This window comes from Hyperolius riggenbachi, chromosome 4 (assembly GCF_040937935.1).
Source record: "Hyperolius riggenbachi isolate aHypRig1 chromosome 4, aHypRig1.pri, whole genome shotgun sequence".
In the NCBI taxonomy this organism is placed as follows: Eukaryota; Metazoa; Chordata; class Amphibia; order Anura; family Hyperoliidae; genus Hyperolius; species Hyperolius riggenbachi.
Genome location: NC_090649.1, coordinates 40815736 through 40839052, shown reverse-complemented (window position 1 = coordinate 40839052; position 23317 = coordinate 40815736). Strand labels below are relative to the sequence as shown.

Below are 23317 nucleotides of genomic sequence, written 5' to 3'. Positions count from 1 at the left end.
ACCGCTGCCTCCCCAGCACTTTTAAAGTTTTTATCGTATTTTATCCTGCTGGCGCCTCTGTTCCATAGTCTACATACTGTGTCCACCCCTGTTGCAGGGGTGATCGACCCCTACCTTTCCTGAACTTGGAGCGAATTTCTAATCCTGAGTGAGGACAGGTCTAAACTCCTCACCTGCCTATACAGTGGTTGCATGAGCGGTAACTCATGTTTGTGAGCATACATATCTCACTTCTTAATATTCCACTTATTTCAGTACATACTATACTATATTGGGCTCTCGGTGTCCCTTTTTTCAATTGTTAGGGATTGCCTCATCATGTATAAAGCTGTTTTTCTTTTTAGCCATGGCAGATCACTAAATTACAATTCTGATCAGGAATGGGAAGTCAGAAAATAGAAATCGGAAAATGAAAAATGGAAATTTTTTCTGCAAAATTTTAATTGTAGACCAATCACAAGATTTTCCATTTTTACGATTTTTGTTTTTCCGAATTTCATTTTTACATTTTTTTTTATTTTTTTTGTTTGCATTCTCTGATGCAAACTATGACTAATAAAATACTCCTCAAAAATTGGAAATCAGAAAACAGAAAATCGGAAGTTGGAAAAACGGAAAATAAAAATTTCTGCGGAATCATAAATGGGCATTTCCAACCGTCCCTAGTTAACGATTATATTGATGACGTTTCTGGATTATCCGTACTCTACAGTACTGTTGGTATGGTTGTGAATGACTGCATTGTGTAGTAACTGTCAGCTTAGTACGAGCTACCTGGATAATTTATTCTTTTTCTATTGCATTACATTTAAAAAAAAAAGACCTTTAAAGAGCCTATCTATGTTTATGGCAATTTATAATAAAGGCAAGTTACAAGACAATAAAATAGGCATCTCTCTTAGGAAACCTAGGAGATATAACTTCTTTCTGGGAGATAATCAAACAAGTTTGTAGTGCAGAACTTTGGGACGTTTAAGTCTGCTGCTATTCACAGTTGTTCTTTAAAAAAGATTTAACTGAAAATAATTTTAAAAAAAATGTATCCAATGAACCAAAGTGGAGTCATTGGTGGATTGTTTTTGTACCTATTGACAGCTTTATAGCATAAGCAAATAATTTCCTACTCTTAAATTTATTATCTTGACATATTTTTTTCTTTATTCAGGTAAAAGGAGTTGTGTTGGGGAAGCTTTGGTCCAAATTGAGATGTTCCTCTTCTTCACCTCCTTACTACAGAACTTTACCTTCCAGGCTCCCCCTGGCATTGAGATAGATCTCACTGCTGCATTACGAGTTGTCCGTAAACCAAAACCTCACAAGATTTGTGCTATACCTCACAACTGTTTCTTACAAAGCTCTACTCAGTCTAACTCCTCCCATTCCTAGCTACTAAAATTTTCAGATACTATCCTAAATGCAACCCAGGCTTAGCTAAAACTTTTCTCCCCTCATCCATTCCAGTCTCTTCTTCTCACTCCCAATACAAAATCTCTCATGTGTTTCTCATCTCTTCTCGTCTTCACTCACATGATTAGTTTGGAACTCTCACACCTCTGAAATTTTCCAACTTATTATAAAAACTGACTTCATCACTCAAGCATTAAAAGGAACACCCATATTCAAGGCAATTTGTTTCAAAGTTGTATTTGAAATACATTAAAATTCCTTGTATGGATTAATTCTATTTTTTTTCATTGAGTTGGTTCTCACTCCAGGATTTATTAATAAGTTTATGTAAACAGTTGATCAATTCACAGCACTTGTCATCTTTATATATATATAGTCTTTGTCCAAACTTCCTAATTGAAGTCATTAGTGCTCAAGTCCAGACAGTAAGAAAATGTAAAATATGTGTTGCAAAAGCAAATCTAAACTGACATGTGACATGATAAGATAAACATGAGTATATATAGTATTAGCTCCACTAATAGCTTGTCTGAGGTCCATTTTATGTTTGTTTGCAATGCAAGGGTTACAAAGAAAAGTAAAAACTGTAAAACAATGCTTGTATCTATGAAAATAAGGCTTTTACCTTAAAGAGAATCCGTACTCTAAAATTCTTACAATAAAAAGCATACCATTCTATTCCTTATGTTCTCCTGGGCCCCTCTGTGCTGTTTCTGCCACTCCCTGCTGCAATCCTGGCTTGTAATGAACAGTTTTAGGCAGTGTTTACAAACAAAAGACTGGCTTCTAACCAGAGTATCATAGGCTAAGAACTAGCTTACTGTGTGACTCATGCAGAGCTTGGAGGGGGTGTGTAAAGCTTCTGCCAATGACAAGCAGTGCTGCACATTCCACACATTCAAGCCTTAGCCCGACAGACACGACAGAGGAAAGGAGATAAGATTTATTACAGAGACAGTGCAAGTAGGAAAGGCTGCAGTAAGACAGACCACATTAGAACAGTAATAGGAACTTATAGGACATAAGAAATAAGGCTCAACATTTTGTTACAGAGTCTCTTTAATTGATGCTTAAAGGTAGCTTTGCTCCCCTGGGTGTCAGCTCCCCTATCAGGGGAAACAGGGGAAGTCTTACATATGTTTAGCTTGGTTAAAAAATAAATAAAAAAAAACCTTCTGTGCATGGACTTCTGAACTGCTGTCCATAAAGTCCAACCAGTGCCAGATGCATAATCTTCCTCTGGGAAGAGACTGAAAAAAAACTGCTGATCTTACTGGGTCATTTTATATTTCAACGAAAAATATGATAACTGTGCTTCAAAACAACAGGTAATAAGTTATCTCATGAATGCAAATGTAGCATGCGCCAACTGCAGGAGGATCACACTCCATTCACAGTCTTTATTCCTTATCTACAAAGTCAAGCAATGCTCTCGACAGAGACAGTTCCCAGTTGTAAATAAACCACTTCCACATCCAGATGTACTGCAAAGTCTCCCTGAAAAAAACAGCAAACAGCATGGGCGTGCGTAGTGCCTGAATCAGTTGTATAGTAAATGCCACGGTGATCACAGCACTCAGAAAGGTGAGGGCCTACTCCAAGTATAGAAAGCCAACACCGCCCACTTGTGGGTCACACTCACACTCTCTTTAACTGTTGCGTATCAGTCCTCCAGAATAGAATTTTCAATGGACTCTAAAACTTCAATAAAGAGCCTCCCGTAGCGTAAAACAGTTTAATAAATCACTGAAATGAGCAGTAATATGCTTACATTAACTTAGTAATCACAGGCATATAATATAGGTGCGTAACAAGCAGTTCACCGGGGATGACGAACAGCCAGCACATCTCCTAGGGATGGACACAGCCTCACCACTCTCCCTCCTGGTCTCATGTCCAGCGTGTCTCCAAGCTCTGCCCTTCATGTTTCGTCATAAATGACTCATCAGGGACACCTCATTTTATATTTCAGCTAAGGCTCCAAAAAGGGCATACACACTCTTTGTGGCTTCACGTCATTGCTAAATCAAGTAAAGTGAACAGTTCAGCCAGCCCTCCTGCAAGAGGGAAATAACTGCTTCCACCTTAGTAGTTTGATTTAGTGATAGCCGTAATCTGCTAATTACGATTACATTAAATTACCCTTAATTTTTCACGATTACACCAATACATAATTACAATTTGGACATTCAACTGGCTGCACCTAATCCGTTTGTAATTTCGCATACACAAAATGTCATATAATTTTGTATGAGGAATAGGCAAAAAAGGCAAAAAAAGAATTTTTCAAAAAGACCTTTTCATTTTCGAGAAATGGGATTTATAAAATGCAAAGAAATCATTTTTTGTTAAAGTTTAAAAAACATTTTTTTTTGCATTTTTAAAACCATTTTCTCAAAAACTACAAGGTCTTTTTGAAAAAATTCCTCTGAACAAACCTAGTAATTTTGGTGATGATAGCATATATGGGTGCTTTGCTATTTACAGCTTTAATCGGTAAGAAATTCTGTGAAAATTCCTCAATATTGCAAAATTACAGTTTCTGAGTATGTTTACAAAATAATTTTATTACGTTTTTTCCCAAAATTTCCCATAATTGCGAATTATAATGCAAAATTATGATTCTGATTATGTGAAATTCATGCTCATCGCTAATTTTATTAGCATAGGTTCAGGGCTGAAGAGAGAGGAATAGCAGAAAGGAACACTTGAATATCTTAGCGTTGAGAATCAATCAGGTAATAAAAGTTTGAGCTCAGGTGCTGGGGCCATCATGGTAACATTGGGACCTGGGGCTGGACCAGAAGAAGCCACAATGTCCTGGATCTGTGTTTGGAGATACTAATAACCCTGGATGAAGAGTAAGATTAGCAATCTGTTGGCAAAGTCACTCTGTCGGGGATGGTCCTCTAGTGGTGTCTATCTGAGGCTGATACCTACTGTAATGATAGTTACTGTCATGTTAACCTTACCACTGAGGCGAGGCCATTCCAGAGTGTAGGGTCTAAATGACCACGGGTCTTCACCAGAGCACCTTGCAAGGAACTTTGTTGCTTAGTGCACACCAGGTTGCACTCCAGGGACACACTAACAGTGGTTGAGAGTAGTGTTGGGCGAACATCTAGATGTTCGGGTTCGGGCCGAACAGGCCGAACATGGCCGCGATGTTCGGGTGTTCGACCCGAACTCCGAACATAATGGAAGTCAATGGGGACCCGAACTTTTGTGCTTTGTAAAGCCTCCTTATATGCTACATACCCCAAATTTACAGGGTATGTGCACCTTGGGAGTGGGTACAAGAGGAAAAAAAAATTTAGCAAAAAGAGCTTATAGTTTTTGAGAAAATCGATTTTAAAGTTTCAAAGGGAAAACTGTCTTTTAAATGCGGGAAATGTCTGTTTTCTTTGCACAGGTAACATGCTTTTTGTCGGCATGCAGTCATAAATGTAATACATATAAGAGGTTCCAGGAAAAGGGACCGGTAATGCTAACCCAGCAGCAGCACACGTGATGGAACAGGAGGAGGGTGGCGCAGGAGGAGAAGGCCACGCTTTGAGACACAACAACCCAGGCCTTGCATGAGGACAAGAAGCGTGCGGATAGCATGCTTTGTACCACCATGCAGTCATAAATGTAATAAAGATAAGTGGTTCAATAAACAGGGACCACGCGGCAACGCTAACCCAGCAGCAGCACACGTGATGGAACAGGAGGAGGCGCAGGAGGAGAAGGCCACGCTTTGTGAGACACAACAACCCAGGCCTTGCATGAGGACAAAAAGCGTGCGGATAGCATGCTTTGTACCGCCATGTAGTCATAAATGTAATAAAGATAAGAGGTTCAATAAACAGGGACCACGCGGCAACGCTAACCCAGCAGCAGCAGCAGCAGCAGCACACGTGATGGAACAGGAGGAGGCGCAGGAGGAGAAGGCCACGCTTTGTGAGACACAACAACCCAGGCCTTGCATGAGGACAAAAAGCGTGCGGATATAGCAGCAATGCTTTTTGCCGCCATGCAGTCATAAATGTAATACAGATGAGAGGTTCAATAAACAGGGACCGGAAACGCTAAACCATCCCAGATGTTCATCGGTCATGTTACTTGGTTGGGGTCCAGGAGTGTTGCGTAGTCGTTTCCAATCCAGGATTGATTCATTTTAATTTGAGTCAGACGGTCTGCATTTTCTGTGGAGAGGCGGATACGCCGATCTGTGATGATGCCTCCGGCAGCACTGAAACAGCGTTCCGACATAACGCTGGCTGCCGGGCAAGCCAGCACCTCTATTGCGTACATTGCCAGTTCGTGCCAGGTGTCTAGCTTCATGCCCGGTTTCAGGTCCAGCGGTGCCAGCCACAAATCCGTCTGTTCCTTTATTCCCCTCCAAATTTCCTCCCCTGTGTGCTGCTTATCCCCAAGGCAGATCAGCTTCAGCAACGCTTGCTGACGCATGCCAACAGCTGTGCTGCACTGCTTCCACGATCCTACTGCTGCTGGTGCTGGGTTAGCATTTCCGGATGAGGTACAGCTTTGAGATGCGTTGGAGGAGAAGGAGTCAGAGAGGTAGGTGCTGCTGTTGTTATCCAGCTGTTTGCGGCGTGGGCAACACCCGCGCCGTAGCAGGTGAGGAATCGCTGCCAGGCTCCACAAGGTTCACCCAGTGCGCGGTAAGGGAGATGTATCGACCCTGGCCGAACGCACTCGTCCAGGTGTCAGTGGTGAGGTGAACCTTGCAGGCAACGGCATTCTTCAAGCTTCGGGTTATTTAGCTGACCACGTGCTCATGCAACTCAGGCACTGCAGAGCGCGCAAAGTGGTAGCGGCTGGGAACCACGTAACGTGGGATGGCCACTGACATCATGCCCTTGAAGCTGTTTGTCTCCACCACTCGATATGGCAGCATTTCGCAGGCCAGAAGCTTGGCTATGCTGGCTGGCTGTTACTGCCACGGCCCGGGGGTCATTTGCTGGCAATTTCCTCTTGTGCTCAAACATCTCAGAAACAGACAACTCAACCGTAGCGCTGCACACCGAAGGGCTGTTGGTTGTTGTGTTTGATGAACACTGGGAGACCTCAAGAGCACTAGTCCGGAAAGTGACAGTGTCAGCATCGTCTGATGTTTGTGAATGTTGTGAACCACGCAATGGCTGGGCTACTGCTGCTGCTGAGGCGGGTCTGGTGGTGAGTCTGGTGAACCCAAGGGAGGCAGTGTTGCTGGTGGTACCCTGTCCTGCCGCGTTTGCCCACAGAGTGGGATGTTTGGATAGAATGTGGCGGCTCATGCTGGTGGTGGAGAGGTTGTTAATACTTTTCCCCCTGCTCAGGCGGGTCTTGCACACCTTGCAAATCGCCATGGTAACATCCTCAGTGCAGTCTTCAAAGAAAGCCCAGACTTTAACTGGCTGAGGACTCGGACCTCGTGCGTGATGTGCTGGTGCTGCTTAACCCACTGCTGGACGCTTGAGAGGTCATCCAAGTAATTATCTGGTCCTGTTCTTTTGGATCTGTGAGGGTTGTTGTCCTGGACAACATGGGCAGTATTGAGTGGGTTTTCTTGGGTGCTCCCCTGTGGCCTGTACGTGAACCGTCAGGGGAAACACCTCTTCCCTTGCCCCTCCCTCTTTCACCGGATTTCTTCCTCATTTCACTTATCCTTAAAGTACACGCTGACTGGCAGCAGTACAGTGGCAGTACAGAAATGCTATACAGTGGTGGGTGAGCGGTGTACCACTATTGTCAGCAGTGACACAGAGCACAATGCTATACAGTGGCGGGTGAGCGGTGTACTACTGTTCCCAGCAGACACAGAGTGGAAGTAAACACAATGCTATATAGTGTGGCTGAGCCGTGTACACAGAGTGGCATTAAACACAATGCTATATAGTCTGCTATATAGTCACCCCGAACAGGGTGATGTTCTGCAGAACCCGAACAGTGGCAAACACTGTTCGCCCAACACTACTGGGAGGGAACGCAGATTTTAGTACCTAAACACACGATACAACATGTTTTCCGGGGTCGGACTCTGAGGCACATACAGATGGTCCCGATCATCATCCTCATCATACAACTCTTCTCCTGAGTCTGACCCACCCACCACCTCTGCCACCCCAACATCCCCAGACACAGACCCCTCATCGTCCTCAACATTAACTTGGGATGCTGGCCTGAGCCAGACCTCCTCCTCCACATCAGGCCCCATCATCTCCTCAATGGCAGCCCTCATTAATCGCTCTGGCGACGGACTGATGGACACAACGTTCTCCTCCGGGGAGGGCTGCTGCTGACCACTGGCTGCTGGGGTGGATGTTATAGCTTGCGTGGGGCGTTGGCTGTTGCTGTTGTTGGGAGTGCTGCTCACAGCGGAGGTCTCTGGGGAACTCATGTTGAGCTCATATAGTGGTTGACGGTGAGTGGAGTATTACTGATCCCAGCAATATACACACTGACTGGCAGAGTACGCAATGCTATATAGTGTGGCTGAGCGAGGTACACAGAGTGGCAGTAAACAGAATGCTATATAGTGTGGCTGAGCGAGCGGTGTACCACTATTCCCAGCAGACACAGAACAGTGAACAGAATGCTATATAGTGTGGCTGAGCGAGCGGTGTACCACTATTCCCAGCAGACACAGAACAGTGAACAGAATGCTATATAGTGTGGATGAGCGAGCGGTGTACCACTATTCCCAGCAGACACAGAACAGTAAACAGAATGCTATATAGTGTGGCTGAGCGAGCGGTGTACCACTATTCCCAGCAGACACAGAACAGTGAACAGAATGCTATATAGTGTGGCTGAGCGAGCGGTGTACCACTATTCCCAGCAGACACAGAACAGTGAACAGAATGCTATATAGTGTGGCTGAGCGAGCGGTGTACTACTGTTCCCAGCAGACACAGAACAGTACACAGAATGCTATATAGTGTGGCTGAACGAGCGGTGTACTACTGTTCCCAGCAGACACAGAACAGTACACAGAATGCTATATAGTGTGGCTGAACGAGCGGTGTACCACTATTCCAAGCAGACACAGAACAGTGAACAGAATGCTATATAGTGTGGCTGAGCGAGCGGTGTACCACTATTCCCAGCAGACACAGAGTGGCAGTAAACAGAATGCTATATAGTGTGGCTGAGCGAGGTACACAGAGTGGCAGTAAACAGAATGCTATATAGTGTGGCTGTGCAAGCGGTGTACTACTATTCCCAGCAGACACAGAGTGGCAGTAAACAGAATGCTATATAGTGTGGCTGAGCGAGGTACACAGAGTGGCAGTAAACAGAATGCTGAGCGAGCGGTGTACTACTATTCCCAGCAGCGACACACAATGACTGGGGGGGACCCTGGCTAGCGTGGCTGGAGCGCGAACTACCCTGCCTGCCTACCCAAAGCTAAACCCACAGACAAATGGCGGAGATATGACGTGGTTCGGGTATTTATTTACCCGAACCACGTGACAGTTCGGCCAATCAGAGCGCGTTCGGGTCCGAACCACGTGACCCGTTCGGCCAATCACAGCGCTAGCCGAACGTTCGGGGAACGTTCGGCCATGCGCTCTTAGTTCGGCCATATGGCCGAACGGTTTGGCCGAGCACCGTCAGGTGTTCGGCCGAACTCGAACATCACCCGAACAGGGTGATGTTCTGCAGAACCCGAACAGTGGCGAACACTGTTCGCCCAACACTAGTTGAGAGATCAGGCAACAACACAGTTACCACAACTAGTAATTTCTGTGTATCAGAGCCCTGACAAAGCATCTTTAAAGCTACCGGCTGACGCTCCCCATTGGTCCACTGTCTGGACCAATTTCATTGGCTCATATAGTGGACCAATGGGGAGCCCCGGCAGGAGCTTCAAAGATGCCTTATATGCTATACAGTAATTACAGCGACACATACACTGTAATTACACAGTGGGACTTGTAGCAGAAGTTTTGCGGTGGTACATTAATTGCTGGAGAGAGACCGGCGCAGCTGTGGGGGGCTTCAGGGATCTGCTGCCACCCAAAGGGATCTCTGTCGGTCTTCTTGTTACAGGAGACCCCCAGATGCAGTGGCAGAAGATGGCGGCGTATGTTTGGCAGGTGTGCCCGCATCTCTGGGGAGCGAGGCCATGATGCCGAACCCCCAACAGTACCCCCAACAGTAACTTATTCTGAACTTCTCAACCTCTAATATTTCAAATTATGCATCATACAGATCCTTGATTTATATTTTCTGGAACCAGACAGACCACAGATCCCCCTATATTACTTAAAGCCAGTGTTTACCAAGTTAAAAATAAAAAAAAGTCAGCTACTCACCTAAGGAGAGGGAAGGCTTGGTCCTAATAAGCCTTCCCTCTCCTCTCCCGGTGCCCTCGGTGCTGCGCTGGCTCCCCCGTACGCGTCCGCCGCCGCAGGGACTTCGGAGGTCTTCGGGAGCACTCGGGCTTCCGAAGACGGGCCGCTCCGTACTACGCACGCGCGAGTGCATCATAGAGGGCGCTCACGCATGCGTAGTATGGAGCGGCCCATCTTCGGGAGCCCGAGTGCTCCCGAAGGCTTCCGAAAGCTCCCTTCGGCATGCGGAAGTGGCAGTATTTGACCGAACTGGTCGAATACTGCCACGGGGGATCCTGCACGGGACCGGGCACCGGGAGAGGAGAGGGAAGGCTCATTAGGACCGAGCCTTCCCTCTCCTTAGGTGAGTATCTGACTTTTTTATTTTTAACTTGGTAAACATTCACTTTTTTTTTTATCAATAGAAATTTTTATTGATCATAGAACGATTTTACATCTGAAGCATTGGCATATATTGACAGTAAGCAAGGTAGGACAGGAAAGTTCTCCTAGGTATGAGTGAAGTCCATCGGAATTTACATGACCTTATCGGTATCCAATGGCTGTTCCTCTTCTATATGACCAAGCTTTGGTGTCTTCAGTCGGCCGAAACCAACAACAAAGCGGAAGCTGTATACCTGTCGTCTTCCTAACTGTAATTAACCGTTAGACTATAACTTATTGTTAACATCTGGAGAGATCAAAATCACTTAAGCATGTGTATATAGATCAACCTAATAACCATCAAACTTAGGTCTAACTGAGACCTCAATTAACTATTTGTTTACTTAACTGCATCTTACATTATAAAGTATGCCCTTTATTGTGGATATTAAGTGTTGGTTTTGTATCTAGTGGGTAGCTGGTCTTGGAGAGGAGGGGGGGGGGGGGGGGTTAGGGGGGGGATCTATCCCGGGTGTATCACTCTTTAGTTATAATGTGGGTAGCGGGGCATAATCCTTCGAGTATTGCCATGTGTCAGGGATAGAAAGATTCTCTCTATTGATGTTTAGTCTGCCTCTAATCTTATATTCCTGTAACGCTTGGTGGTGTATTCTCCACAGTCAGCATGCAACGCATGAGCTGGCGTGGAGGAGGTACACACACTAGCACCAGGAAACAGGCTATCCCTAGTATAGTGGAGGGGAGGACTGACTGCAATAGGAGATTGTGGCGCACAGAGCCGGTGCAGATCTGACAGCCACAAACAATGCTTTCCTTATAACGTCTCAGCGCAAAGTAGCGCTGAGCGCACAAACCAGAACTGAGGAGATCAGGACAGGTAGACAGAATGAACGCTTGCTAGCTAGCGGCTACTTAGCGACAGCAAGCGTCCAAAACCAGACAGACTGGAATGAGGCAGCCAATGCGATGCGGCGATGGCGTGCCTCACAAAGACAGGACAGGATAGTCAGAAAATAGCAGGATTAAGATAGATGAACGTAACACAGATAAATATACAATAAGTATGTTTTCCTAGCGTATTACAATTACAGCTATCAATGAAACTATTTGTAACGTCTGACTAACATATGTATATATCGGCAATGAACCGATATATGACATAAGCAGGAACGCTGACTAGGAATGGAGTAAACACAGGGAACAGGACTCAGAAGGATTCGCTATCTCTTCGCAGAGATGAACGCAATCCACAAACGGTAACAGAACAGGATTCAGAAGGATTCGTTATCTCTTCGCAGAGATGAACGCAATCCACAAACGGTAACAGAACAGGATTCAGAAGGATTCGTTATCTCTTCGCAGAGATGAACGCAATCCACAAACAGAACCAGGAGCAGGGTAACTACCTCAGCACGGGTGGTCACGGTACGCGCAACCTACCAAAACGTGCTGGAAAGCTGACTAACTGCACACAGGATATAAACAGTTTGTGTACGTATACATCAGCGACACTGATGTATTAACGTAACACAAATACAAGGAAAATAATAAACGTGCTGGTATGCATATATATTGGCAATGAACCAATATATGATGCAAAGACCAGCAAAGTATCTTTATAACAAGAAACACGATCGGGGGCTAAAGCGACAGCAAGACAGGCTCAAGCTGAAGCTATGAAAACCCAAGGAAACCCTGCAGGAAGCAGATCTTTATACTGAGGTCATCCAATGGGAGCAGACATGCAGATTCCCACACAGGTGAATGATAATCAGTCACAAGCTGACAGCAGGGAAAGACAGACAAAGCTATGCAACTTGCATGGAAATAGATCAGAACTGCCTGAGCTGCAGCACTAATACTTCCAGTAATAGCTGCTGCAGCAGCGATCATTACAGTACCCCCGCCTTTAAAAGTGGATTCCAGACGCTTTTCAAAACTGAAATTTCCAACAAAACAGTCTGACTGATAATTCATGATGACCGGGACAGCCCGGCAAGACCGAATTCCAGAATCAGTCCCCACAAGACTGGACCCATCAGAACCAGAACCTACAGAACCATGCCCATCAGTACTACAAGCCCCAGTGTGACACCCATCAGAACCATGATTTCCAGAAGAAAGCCCTCCGAAACTCCCTGAGCGATACCCACCGCCTTCCAGGAACAGTTCAGAAACGCCAAAGCCTTTGCAATGCCCACCGGTACTGTCTTTACCAACACAAAACCCACTGTTGAACCAGTCCAAGGCACCAGGACAAGTTTTCTCAGAGACCTCCCAGAACACCTTGAAGCTCCAAAGAGATCCCCATAGGTCAGAATGCCCCTTAGGCTCACATGGAGAACTATCAAGAACCCCTATGGAACCTAGGGCAATTCCCGAGTCAGGGCCACAAGGACAAACATCAATATCAGGGCTTTCAGGGACCAGAACCATCTCTGGGCATGCAGGCAGACTGGCAATATCAGAACGTGTTCCCACTAAGGAAGCATCAGAGCACGCTAACACCTTAGACACACTTGGGCATTCTGGCACACAAAGAACATCTGGGCACACCGGCACAAGAGAAACCTCTGGGCATGTCAAGGAACTGTGAGCCTCAGGGTCAGCCAAGACAGGACCAAAACCAGGACTGGCCAAAAAAAAATCATCATGACTAAACTTCGCAACTACTGGACTTTTACACGAGAATGCTGGATCAGACTTAGATGTCGCTGATTCCAGCAAAGTCAGTAACAAATCAGATTCAGGGGCACTAACAAGACAGGACAAATCTTCTAATGTATGCACTGAACCAGACAGGGACTCCACAACTACCTCTGGACTGGACAGAGACTCATTTAATACACTGGATTGGAGCTCATGAGGCGCTGCAGAACAAGTCAGTATTGCAGCAGCCCCCACTGGACTAGGCAAAACTGAGGAATTCCCTGGACAGGAAGGGAACTCTGGAACCTCTGCCACAGCGGCCAGAGAACCAGAATCTTTCAGGATACAGGGCTGGGTTTCAGGAACACTCATCAGACCGGACTGAAATTCTGAGATTTCTATTATTTTGACCAGAGAATCAGAATTATCCATGTTACAGGGCAAGACTTCTGAAACATTCAGAGGACAGGGCTGGAGTTCCTCGGCTGTTACAACACTGGAGAGGGACTCAACATTGGTTAAATCAGACTGTGTACAGGGCAAGGTATCTGACACACTTGCTGACGAGGACAATATTTCAATGGCTTCTGCTTTGCTGGGCAGAAATTCATCAAGTTTTATTAGAGCAGACTTTAATTCCAAAACAGCTGCTAGACAAGTGAATATTACTGCAACACCAACTGAGGTAAGCAGTGCTTCAGCCTCCTCTGCTAGAGGGTTTAAAGTATCCAAAGTACTGGGTGAAGCATAAGACTCTGCGACCACAGCTTCACTGGACAGGATCACTGAACAGTCCATATTGCAGGGCAAAACCATGGAAGCACCTGCTGGACAGCATAATGATTCTGTGACCTGAGTTTCATTGGAGAGATCTACTGCACAATTCATGGTACAGGGCAAATTTATTGGAAAATTTTCTGAACAAGGTAATAATTCTGCGATTTCAGGTTCACATAGCAGATGCTCTGAGCTATTCACGAAACTAGAGCGAGGTGTAGAAACAGGAAGATCAAGACACAATGTTTGCGCATCTGAATCACCATTCATTTGTAAAATTGGAAAATTCAGATGCTGGGGTTCTGAGTTTACTAGACAGGATTGCTGGGACTCGGAAACTGATGCAGTGCACCTACTGGCATCTGCTGGATCAGACAGGAGTTGAACTTTATTAACACAGGTAATTTCTGCAGAAGTGTTTGCAGAGACAGGCAAGATTTTTCTGGTGTCTGTTTCACTAAACAAAGAGTCATGAGTACTGGCTAGACTGGACTCGGAAGTCAGCAGGACCTCTGGATTCTCTGCTGAGAAATTTGCGCAGGGCAAGGTTAAGAATGTATCAGTGGCTTCTGTTTTACTGGGAAGTAACACTGAGTTATCCCTGGTACAGGGTGGAATTGCAGGAACTTCAATTTCACACAAAAAGAGCTCCGAATCACCTGCTGAATCAGCCAAAGGTGCTGAAGCAGGCGGGTCAGAACGCCAAATTTGCGAATTCGGAGTCACATAAAAATCATCCAAAATCAGTTCCCACACATCAATCAAGGGAGCCACACGGTCATACCTACACACACCAGCCTCTATTAGGTTATAGGCTGACTTAATGCATGCGTTCAATACCATTTCACTTTTTGCACTGTAAAATTGACAAAATGAACTTGAATCATTCTTCCATTCACAGACCAGGGCTTCCATCTCTCCCCTCTCGAATGGAGGATCCCATGCATACTTAACAGCGAAACATTTAGGCTGATCACAGTCTGCAGATATGATTGTGGCAGGCACATGTATAGGGTTAATTAGCAGGTGATTGGCAGATTCCTTATTCTTAAGAATTTCCAATACCTGTAGCAAGTGTTGAACTGTAGTGTATGCAAACTTCCCTTGGTTCACAAATAAGTTGATTTGTTCAATACTCTGTAATATCTCATCATAATCATACTCAGATAATTCTTTTAAACAAAAATCTTTATTTTCCCTAGCCAGGGAGGAAAGTTCATTAGTAGTTTCATAAGTCCATTTAACTCCCCTGAAAGACAATTGCATTTCATTATCTGTTAATGGCAGAATCTCATTATAGGTCTCAGTCGCTAAGGATAATGATTCTGCAGATTGGACACGTTTCTTAGAACGTTTGCGTTTTGCCTTTGACCTTGCGGTTTTTGGTGATTTATTCAAAGCTGCAGGAAAATTATCAGTAACACTTTCTGCTTGCTGCTCATTCTTGCAAGCAATTGAAGGAGCAGCTGATTGGCCTGCTGCTAGGAGTTCATTAAGAGGAAAAGGCAATGGATCTATGCGCAACCAGTTATGGATCACAAACGCTAGAAATTCCAGCGGTCTATCTTTCAAATCGGAATGATTGAGAACATCAAATGCCCACTGGAATAATTCCCCTTTAAACAAAATATAACTTAGTTGGAGTGCCCAGGTTGAAACAGGAGTCGCTTGGAGATCAGGATTGGTCAGGAACCTGGCACATTCAGAGAAAAACTCATTTTCTGTTTCAGAGCTAAGTTCTTCAAATTTTTTAAAGGAACAGGAACCATAATTAACAGTGTCATACTTTCTGGGAATCCCCCCCACAATGGGGATTGGTAATGGGGTTTTCATAATGTGAGGCTTGGTGGTGTATTCTCCACAGTCAGCATGCAACGCATGAGCTGGCGTGGAGGAGGTACACACACTAGCACCAGGAAACAGGCTATCCCTAGTATAGTGGAGGGGAGGACTGACTGCAATAGGAGATTGTGGCGCACAGAGCCGGTGCAGATCTGACAGCCACAAACAATGCTTTCCTTATAACGTCTCAGCGCAAAGTAGCGCTGAGCGCACAAACCAGAACTGAGGAGATCAGGACAGGTAGACAGAATGAACGCTTGCTAGCTAGCGGCTACTTAGCGACAGCAAGCGTCCAAAACCAGACAGACTGGAATGAGGCAGCCAATGCGATGCGGCGATGGCGTGCCTCACAAAGACAGGACAGGATAGTCAGAAAATAGCAGGATTAAGATAGATGAACGTAACACAGATAAATATACAATAAGTATGTTTTCCTAGCGTATTACAATTACAGCTATCAATGAAACTATTTGTAACGTCTGACTAACATATGTATATATCGGCAATGAACCGATATATGACATAAGCAGGAACGCTGACTAGGAATGGAGTAAACACAGGGAACAGGACTCAGAAGGATTCGCTATCTCTTCGCAGAGATGAACGCAATCCACAAACGGTAACAGAACAGGATTCAGAAGGATTCGTTATCTCTTCGCAGAGATGAACGCAATCCACAAACGGTAACAGAACAGGATTCAGAAGGATTCGTTATCTCTTCGCAGAGATGAACGCAATCCACAAACAGAACCAGGAGCAGGGTAACTACCTCAGCACGGGTGGTCACGGTACGCGCAACCTACCAAAACGTGCTGGAAAGCTGACTAACTGCACACAGGATATAAACAGTTTGTGTACGTATACATCAGCGACACTGATGTATTAACGTAACACAAATACAAGGAAAATAATAAACGTGCTGGTATGCATATATATTGGCAATGAACCAATATATGATGCAAAGACCAGCAAAGTATCTTTATAACAAGAAACACGATCGGGGGCTAAAGCGACAGCAAGACAGGCTTAAGCTGAAGCTATGAAAACCCAAGGAAACCCTGCAGGAAGCAGATCTTTATACTGAGGTCATCCAATGGGAGCAGACATGCAGATTCCCACACAGGTGAATGATAATCAGTCACAAGCTGACAGCAGGGAAAGACAGACAAAGCTATGCAACTTGCATGGAAATAGATCAGAACTGCCTGAGCTGCAGCACTAATACTTCCAGTAATAGCTGCTGCAGCAGCGATCATTACAATTCCATATTTAGATTCAGTTTAGTGTTACTTAAAAGAAGGGATGTAGGAAGTTCCTCATCTGACTTCCAGTTTAAGAGGATTAAATGTTGAGCACTGAAAACAATATGGCAGATGAGGTATCTATGTTTTTTGGGCAGTTCACTGGCACCTACACAGAGTAAAGCTAATTCTGGTGAGAGTATGAAACTAGGCCAAAGGGTATTCCTTATAAGGGTTTCGACACTTGCCCAAAGACGGGAAACTATGGGGCAATCTCAAAGCATGTGTACCAAAGTACCAATGTTTCTCTTACATTTCCAACATAAGGCGGAAGTGTTGGGTGAGAAAACCGCCGCTTGTCTAGGTGTTATATACCATCTAAATAAAATTTTTCTTGAAGTCTCCCAATGAGTATTACACTTAGATACGGACATCACGATCTTATTAGCTGTATTGAGTTGCTCTGTTGTTATATTACTATGGAGGTCTGTAGACCACACGTCAGCGTATCGTTTAAGGGGTGATTGATGTGTTGTATTCATCGCTTTATACCATGTCGCTGTCCCACCTTTGAGATAGCCCTTATAGTTTAGCATGGTGGCAATGTTAGCTTGTATCGAGGGGGTAATAAGGCCCTTTGTTCTAGCCAGATGTGCTATTCTGTGATAGGTGAATAATTGGGATTGAGGCAGAGAGAATTGTCTGGTGAGTGTTACGAAGGGTTTGAGTTGGCCGTTGGAAACTAAGTCATGCAAATGAGTTATCCCCGCTGCCTTCCAAACCACCAGGTTTAAGTCTGGTATAAGGAGTTCGAGGACCGCAATAGAAGAGATAATTGGTATTGTTTCACCTGGAGGGGGAGGATGTTTTATGAAAGCCTCCCATGCTTTGAGAGTAGCTTGGATAGTCGGAAAGGTGGATGGGGGGGTTGCTCCCATTAGGATGCTGGTTAAGAGAGGTCTGAGGTCTGTTTTTAAGATGTGGGATTCAGTTATCACCCATGGCTTCACTGGAGTCTGGGTCCACCAATGACGTGTTGTTTCTAACAATGTGGCCTTGTGGTATAAGTCTAAATTGGGGAGACCCATTCCTCCCATTCTCTTATGTAGGGTCATTATTTGAAATGAAGTGCAAATTTTTTTCCCTTTCCATATATAGAGGTTAATGCACTTTTTCATGTCGGTAAACCACGCTTTAGGGATTGGCATATGCACAGTTCGAAAAACATAAAGAATCTTGGGTAGGAGAAACTGCTTAAAGGCCGCAATTCTTTCTGACCAGGATAACCACGCCTTGGACTTGTCAGAGCATTCTTTGCGCGTTTTTTCCAGTAACGGTAGGTAATTCAATTTAAATAGTCTGGAGAGTTGACCTGGTAGTTGTATGCCCAAGTATGTCACCGCCTCATCCGCCCAAGGAAACGGGTACCGCTGTGATAGAGTAGCTTTTAACTGAGGGGGGATGTTTAATCCTAAAATAAAGGATTTTGTTTGGTTTAGCTTATATAGTGAGGCCGAGGAGAAATTCTGTAATTCTTGTAGCAAGGCTGGAAGGGAGGTAGTGGGGTTGGATAAGATTAGTGCCACATCATCAGCAAACATGCTGATTACATGTTTAAAGCCTCCCAATTCGATACCCGCTATGTTCGAGTTGGCTCTAATTTTTTGGGCAATGGTTTCCATCAACCGAACAAATAGTATCGGGGACAGAGGGCAACCTTGGCGGGTGCCATTTGTTATTGAGAATGGTTTTGAGATAAAGCCTGCCGCGTTAACTCTGGCGGATGGGGCGGTGTACAAGGCCATTATGGCTGATAATACCGGTCCCGCGAACCCAAATTTATCCAGTGTGGCTTTGAGAAATCCCCAGTGAACTCTGTCGAACGCCTTCTCCGCATCCAAAGTTAGTAGCAGCGAAGGCGTTCGACAGAGCTCAATGCGTCCCAGAATGTTTAGCATACGTCTGGTGGCATCAGATGCTTGACGCCCTCTAGTGAAGCCCACTTGGTCTTGAGCCAGCAGTAAAGGGGTTACTTCCATCAATCTATTCGCCAACAATTTTGCATATAGTTTAACGTCTGAATTCAGTAAAGAAATGGGCCTGTAATTGGATGCGTTATTAGAGTCTTTCCCTTGTTTTGGTATTACTATAATCGTAGCTTCCAAATATTCTGTCGGGATATGACCTGACTGGGCGAACTCCTGGAAAAGGTCTACCAGCAAAGGGGAGATAGTCTGGTTCAGAGCCAGGAAGAACTCTCCACCAAACCCATCCGGGCCTGGGGCTTTATTTTGTTTCAGGGATTTAATTGTTTTGATAATTTCCTCTTCTGAGAAGGGGCGGTTTAACTTCTCTAGTTGGGTTTTGGTCAGGGCAGGTAACTGAATTGAGCTTAAAAAGGAGGAGATAGTTTCCTCATTTGGTTGGGCTGTACTGCTGTCGTCCTTGATATTATATAGTCTGGCGTAATAGTCGCAGAAAAGGTCTGCTATCTGCTTAGGATTGTATACTGTCTGACCTGATGATGGATCTGTTAGCGAGTGTATTTTTGCTTTACCCCGTTTCTGTTTTATAAATTTAGCTAGATATGCCCCTGCTTTATTACCCTGGAAGTAGGAATTTAGTTTAGCTTTCTGGATATTAAATTCATAGTTGGACTGCATTAAAACCTGGAGCTCATATCTCAATTGGAATAGCTGTCTTTCCAGCTGACCCGATGGATTCTGTTTGTGCAGCTTCTCCTGGGTCTGAATCAGGCCAAGTAGGTTGTTAAGTTTGGCGAGTTTCTCCCTTTTCTGGATTGCGCCTTGCCTGATTAGGATTCCCCTCGCAAAGGCTTTGAATGCTGCCCATATGGTAGAGGTTTTAATCCCAGGGGTGCGGTTAATAGTTATAAATTCTTGGCTTTCTTTGGTCAGGGTTTCTAAGAAATTGGGGTTTGTTAGAAGGGAGGTATTGAGTCTCCATAGATAAGGTTTTTGTGAATTTAGGTTTTTTAATACGATATGGATGGGAGCGTGGTCGGACCAAAGCTTATTGCCAATAGATGCGTCTATTACTGATTGTAGGAGGAGTTTGTCAGTCAGAAATAGATCTATTCTTGAATGTGTTTTATGTACACTTGAGAAGTAAGTGTAGTCACGTTCCGAGGCGTGTAGAGTCCGCCAGGGATCGAAAAGGTCGTTCCAGTGTAATAGTTTATCCATTACCTGCTGGGGTGCTTTACGTGAGTGATCCATTTTTGCTGGACAAACATTAAAATCGCCTCCCAGTAATAGTCGGCCCAATTGACAAGCCTTAGCTTTAGTGCATATCTTCTGTAGGAAAGCTTTCTGACCTGTGTTTGGTGCGTATAGAGCGACTAGCGTCATAGGCTCTTCATTAATAACTCCTGTAAAAATGATGTATCTACCATTGGGATCGATGGTAACTGAAGTGGGGGTAACTTTTAGGTCGTGGTGGAAGGCCATCATAACCCCTCTCTTTTTTTTGGTGAATGAACTATGGTATATCAACGGGAAATCAGGGTGAGCGCACAAGTGAGTATCCTTCCCCAGCAGGTGAGTCTCCTGTGCAAAGAGGATTTGGGATTTTTGCATCTTTGCCGTCTTTCACAGGAGATGTCGCCTATATGGAGAATTTAGCCCCCGAACATTAAGTGATGAAATTTTTAGTGGCATGGTGGTTCAAATTTGAGAAAGCTAAATGTATTTTTGAGCTCCACCCCCCACATAATACCCCCCAGTACACTAATCTAGAGCACACAGTTACCCACATAATGATCCATAGGCATACATAGAAAAACAATGCGTTTAACCAACTTAACAGACTAAATGTAGAACACTGATTAGATCTAGAAGGGAAGACCTTCCCGCTAATCGAAGCAATACCGTGGTATTGGCAGTAGTGAGACATAGTTCACTGTCCACTAACTGTAGTGGGGGGGTAAATAACCAGTAAAGAACGTCTGAAAAACAGCTTGGCGGCAGACATATTTTGCACACCCATGTGCCGGAGAGTTGTAATGTGTCAGCGATGGGGTTGGTTGCTCCAATCAGATGTAGCTCTGGTTGCTTTGGAGGGTTGCCTGTGTGCCGGTGGTGACGCTTGTACTTGTATGCGTAATTGCTTGAATAAGGTCAGGCCAGCTTCCGGATCTGCAATTATATACTTCTTATTTTTGTGCGAGAATCTCAGCTTCGTAGGGAAGCCCCAATTATATGGGATCTGGAGTTGCTGCAGGGCTTTTGTGAAGGGCTGTAAGTCTTTTCTAAGTTTCAGCGTCGCTGCAGAGAGGTCTGCATAGATCTGTATATTTTTGTATTGCTCAGGCATTGAGCCTTCTTTCCTTGCTGCTTGTACAATGCCTTCTTTGACGTGATAAAACATGAATCTAGCGATCACATCTCTGGGTATAGAGTCTGCTAAGAAGGGAGGTTTAGGGAGACGGTGTGCTCTGTCGATGGTTAACTCGATCTCCTTGGTGTCTGGCAAGAGGGCTTTGGTGAGATTCTGCAGAAAGTGCTTTAGCTCGTGCTCCTGCTCCCGCTCTGGAACGCCCCTAAACTTTAAATTATTCCTCCGATTTCTATCCTCCAAGTCTGCGGATTTGGCTTTCAGCCATCTGATATCATCTGTGGATGTAGCTGCAGTGTCAACCATAACATTAAATTCCTTGACCACCTCACTGATTTTGTCTTCCACTGAGCTAACCCTGTTGCCCAAGGCCGCAATTTCTTTATGCAGGCCTGCATTTTGTGTTGAAATCTCTGCCATTAGAGAAGAGCGGAAAGATATAAGTATGTCCTTGATAAAGGTCTGCGTAGCATATGTGTCTGAGGCAGGGAATGCTTCTATTGAGAGTGCCACATTGTCAGGCTGTGCTGTTGTCTGGCTGCTTACCGGAGTCTCTCCTCTGCCTTGATTTGGCTGGGCTGCCCGTGGGTGAGGAGTCGTTATCCTGCTGGGAAAGCTCCTCTGCTGTGAAGGGTGCTGATTTTTCCACGCCGCGCGAGGAGACTGTCTGAGCTGGGAAGACGTCTCCTGCTAGCGCGGCACCATCTTGTGCCTGCTCCACCCGCCGAGACTGAAAGAAGTCCGTCAGTTTGCGGGGAGCTGGCGGCCCTTGTTTCCTTTTTTTGGAGATCTCTGTCTCCAGCGGCATCTCCTCCATTGTCTGCATGCTGTCCCCGGCTGGGTGAAAGTCGCTATTCGCCGCTATATCTGCCGCTCGGCTGGAGCTAATCTACCACGCGTCCGTTCCTTCCAGCGTGGAAGCCACGCCCCCGTAAACATTCACTTTAATAAATGACTACATACAGCTCTCATTACCAGTTTTGTTATATACATAAAAAAATTAAGTTTTATTCTTTGCTTTGTTTTTTTGTTTTTTTTATTCTTTGTTTTGTTTTTTGTTTTTTATCACCACATCTATAACACGAAGAAAGCACAATTAAGAAGAGAAAACAAAAAGCCAAATTATTCCACTTGGAAATCCTATATTAGTTATTAACATTATTCTCCAGGATCAGTACAAGCACACAGTAATTATCCTCCAGGGTTAGTAGGTCCTTGATGCCTCTATAAAAAGGCCAGCACTAATGTTCACCATTTATATTGTATTAGTAACATCAAGGTGAATGGGTGTGTTATGTACATACATGAAGCATTTACATATTATTTATTTTATTTCTATTTCACAACCTTTATTATATTTTCAATTCATTGCAATCCTAATGCACCGTAGGCACCTTACAAACAATATAAGCCACATCTTCATATTTCATTTCTGTCCAACTGCATGTTTTATTTTATTTCTGTCATTTTTTGGTTGTCTCCATGAGGACTACAGTTACAGATACCTATAAAATGTGTGGTTACTCAAGTCATCTCATAGTAAAAAAAAGTTAATGCATACCAGGTAAGGTCGAGGGTAAGAAAAGATGGAACTGATCATAAAATAAACGTTTCACCTCTTTTTCCAAAAAATAAATAAATACAATTAAAAAGATCTTTCTGACCCTGGAAGAAAATCTGTAAATATGCCACAGTGGGACAGATAACATATTGAAGTTTAATTCATTAGGCCTAATGTACACAAATAAAGGTCAAAACAGTAATGCACACTTGTAATCAAATACTGTTTAGCATGTGTTTAACACTAGATTTACCATTCTTGCGCAGATTTGCGTAAATTCCCTCAGCTCACACCTAGTAGCACCCCTGCTGAGTTTTTTAACATGCCATCAGCTCCATTGTTCTCTTTCTTTTGTTCTGAAAACACAACCATTACCTGTGAGGCCTGAGCATTTGTTTACTCTACCTCACATCCCCCACAACCAGAGAGTTCTGTTCTTTGTGTGCCAGACTGATACTGTAATCAAGGGGCTTTTATTGGTGTTTCAATGTGCACTGTGTGGGTAGAGGTCATGGAAGTGCCCAGTGCAGTAGCAAGTCACTCGTGCTTCACTGCGCAAGCTGGACCCACAAAGTCTGCTAAGGTTTGTCATTGCCATAATACATATGATATTTATATAAACCCACGACGGACAATTTTTTTACTTCACTGTCACTGTCGCACAGACTGCTCCAGTGCAAAACAATGCTATTGGGCACGGTGAATAAAGTCCGGTGTGAACTTCCTCAGCTTGCAAAAGACACTGCACAGCGAGA

General features: G+C 44.5%; 1 protein-coding gene across 1 annotated transcript in view; it reads left to right on the top strand.

Annotated features, from left to right (window-relative positions):
• LOC137504630 (cytochrome P450 2B4-like) overlaps positions 1-1605 on the top strand; it is a 107953-nt gene extending 106348 nt beyond the window's left edge. Inside the window, exon 10 of the mRNA XM_068233211.1 lies at positions 1166-1605. Coding sequence (XP_068089312.1) covers positions 1166-1386 — 221 coding nt within the window. The 3' untranslated portion in view covers positions 1387-1605. The remainder of the gene's footprint in view (positions 1-1165) is intronic.
• Positions 1606-23317: the final 21712 nt, after the last annotated feature.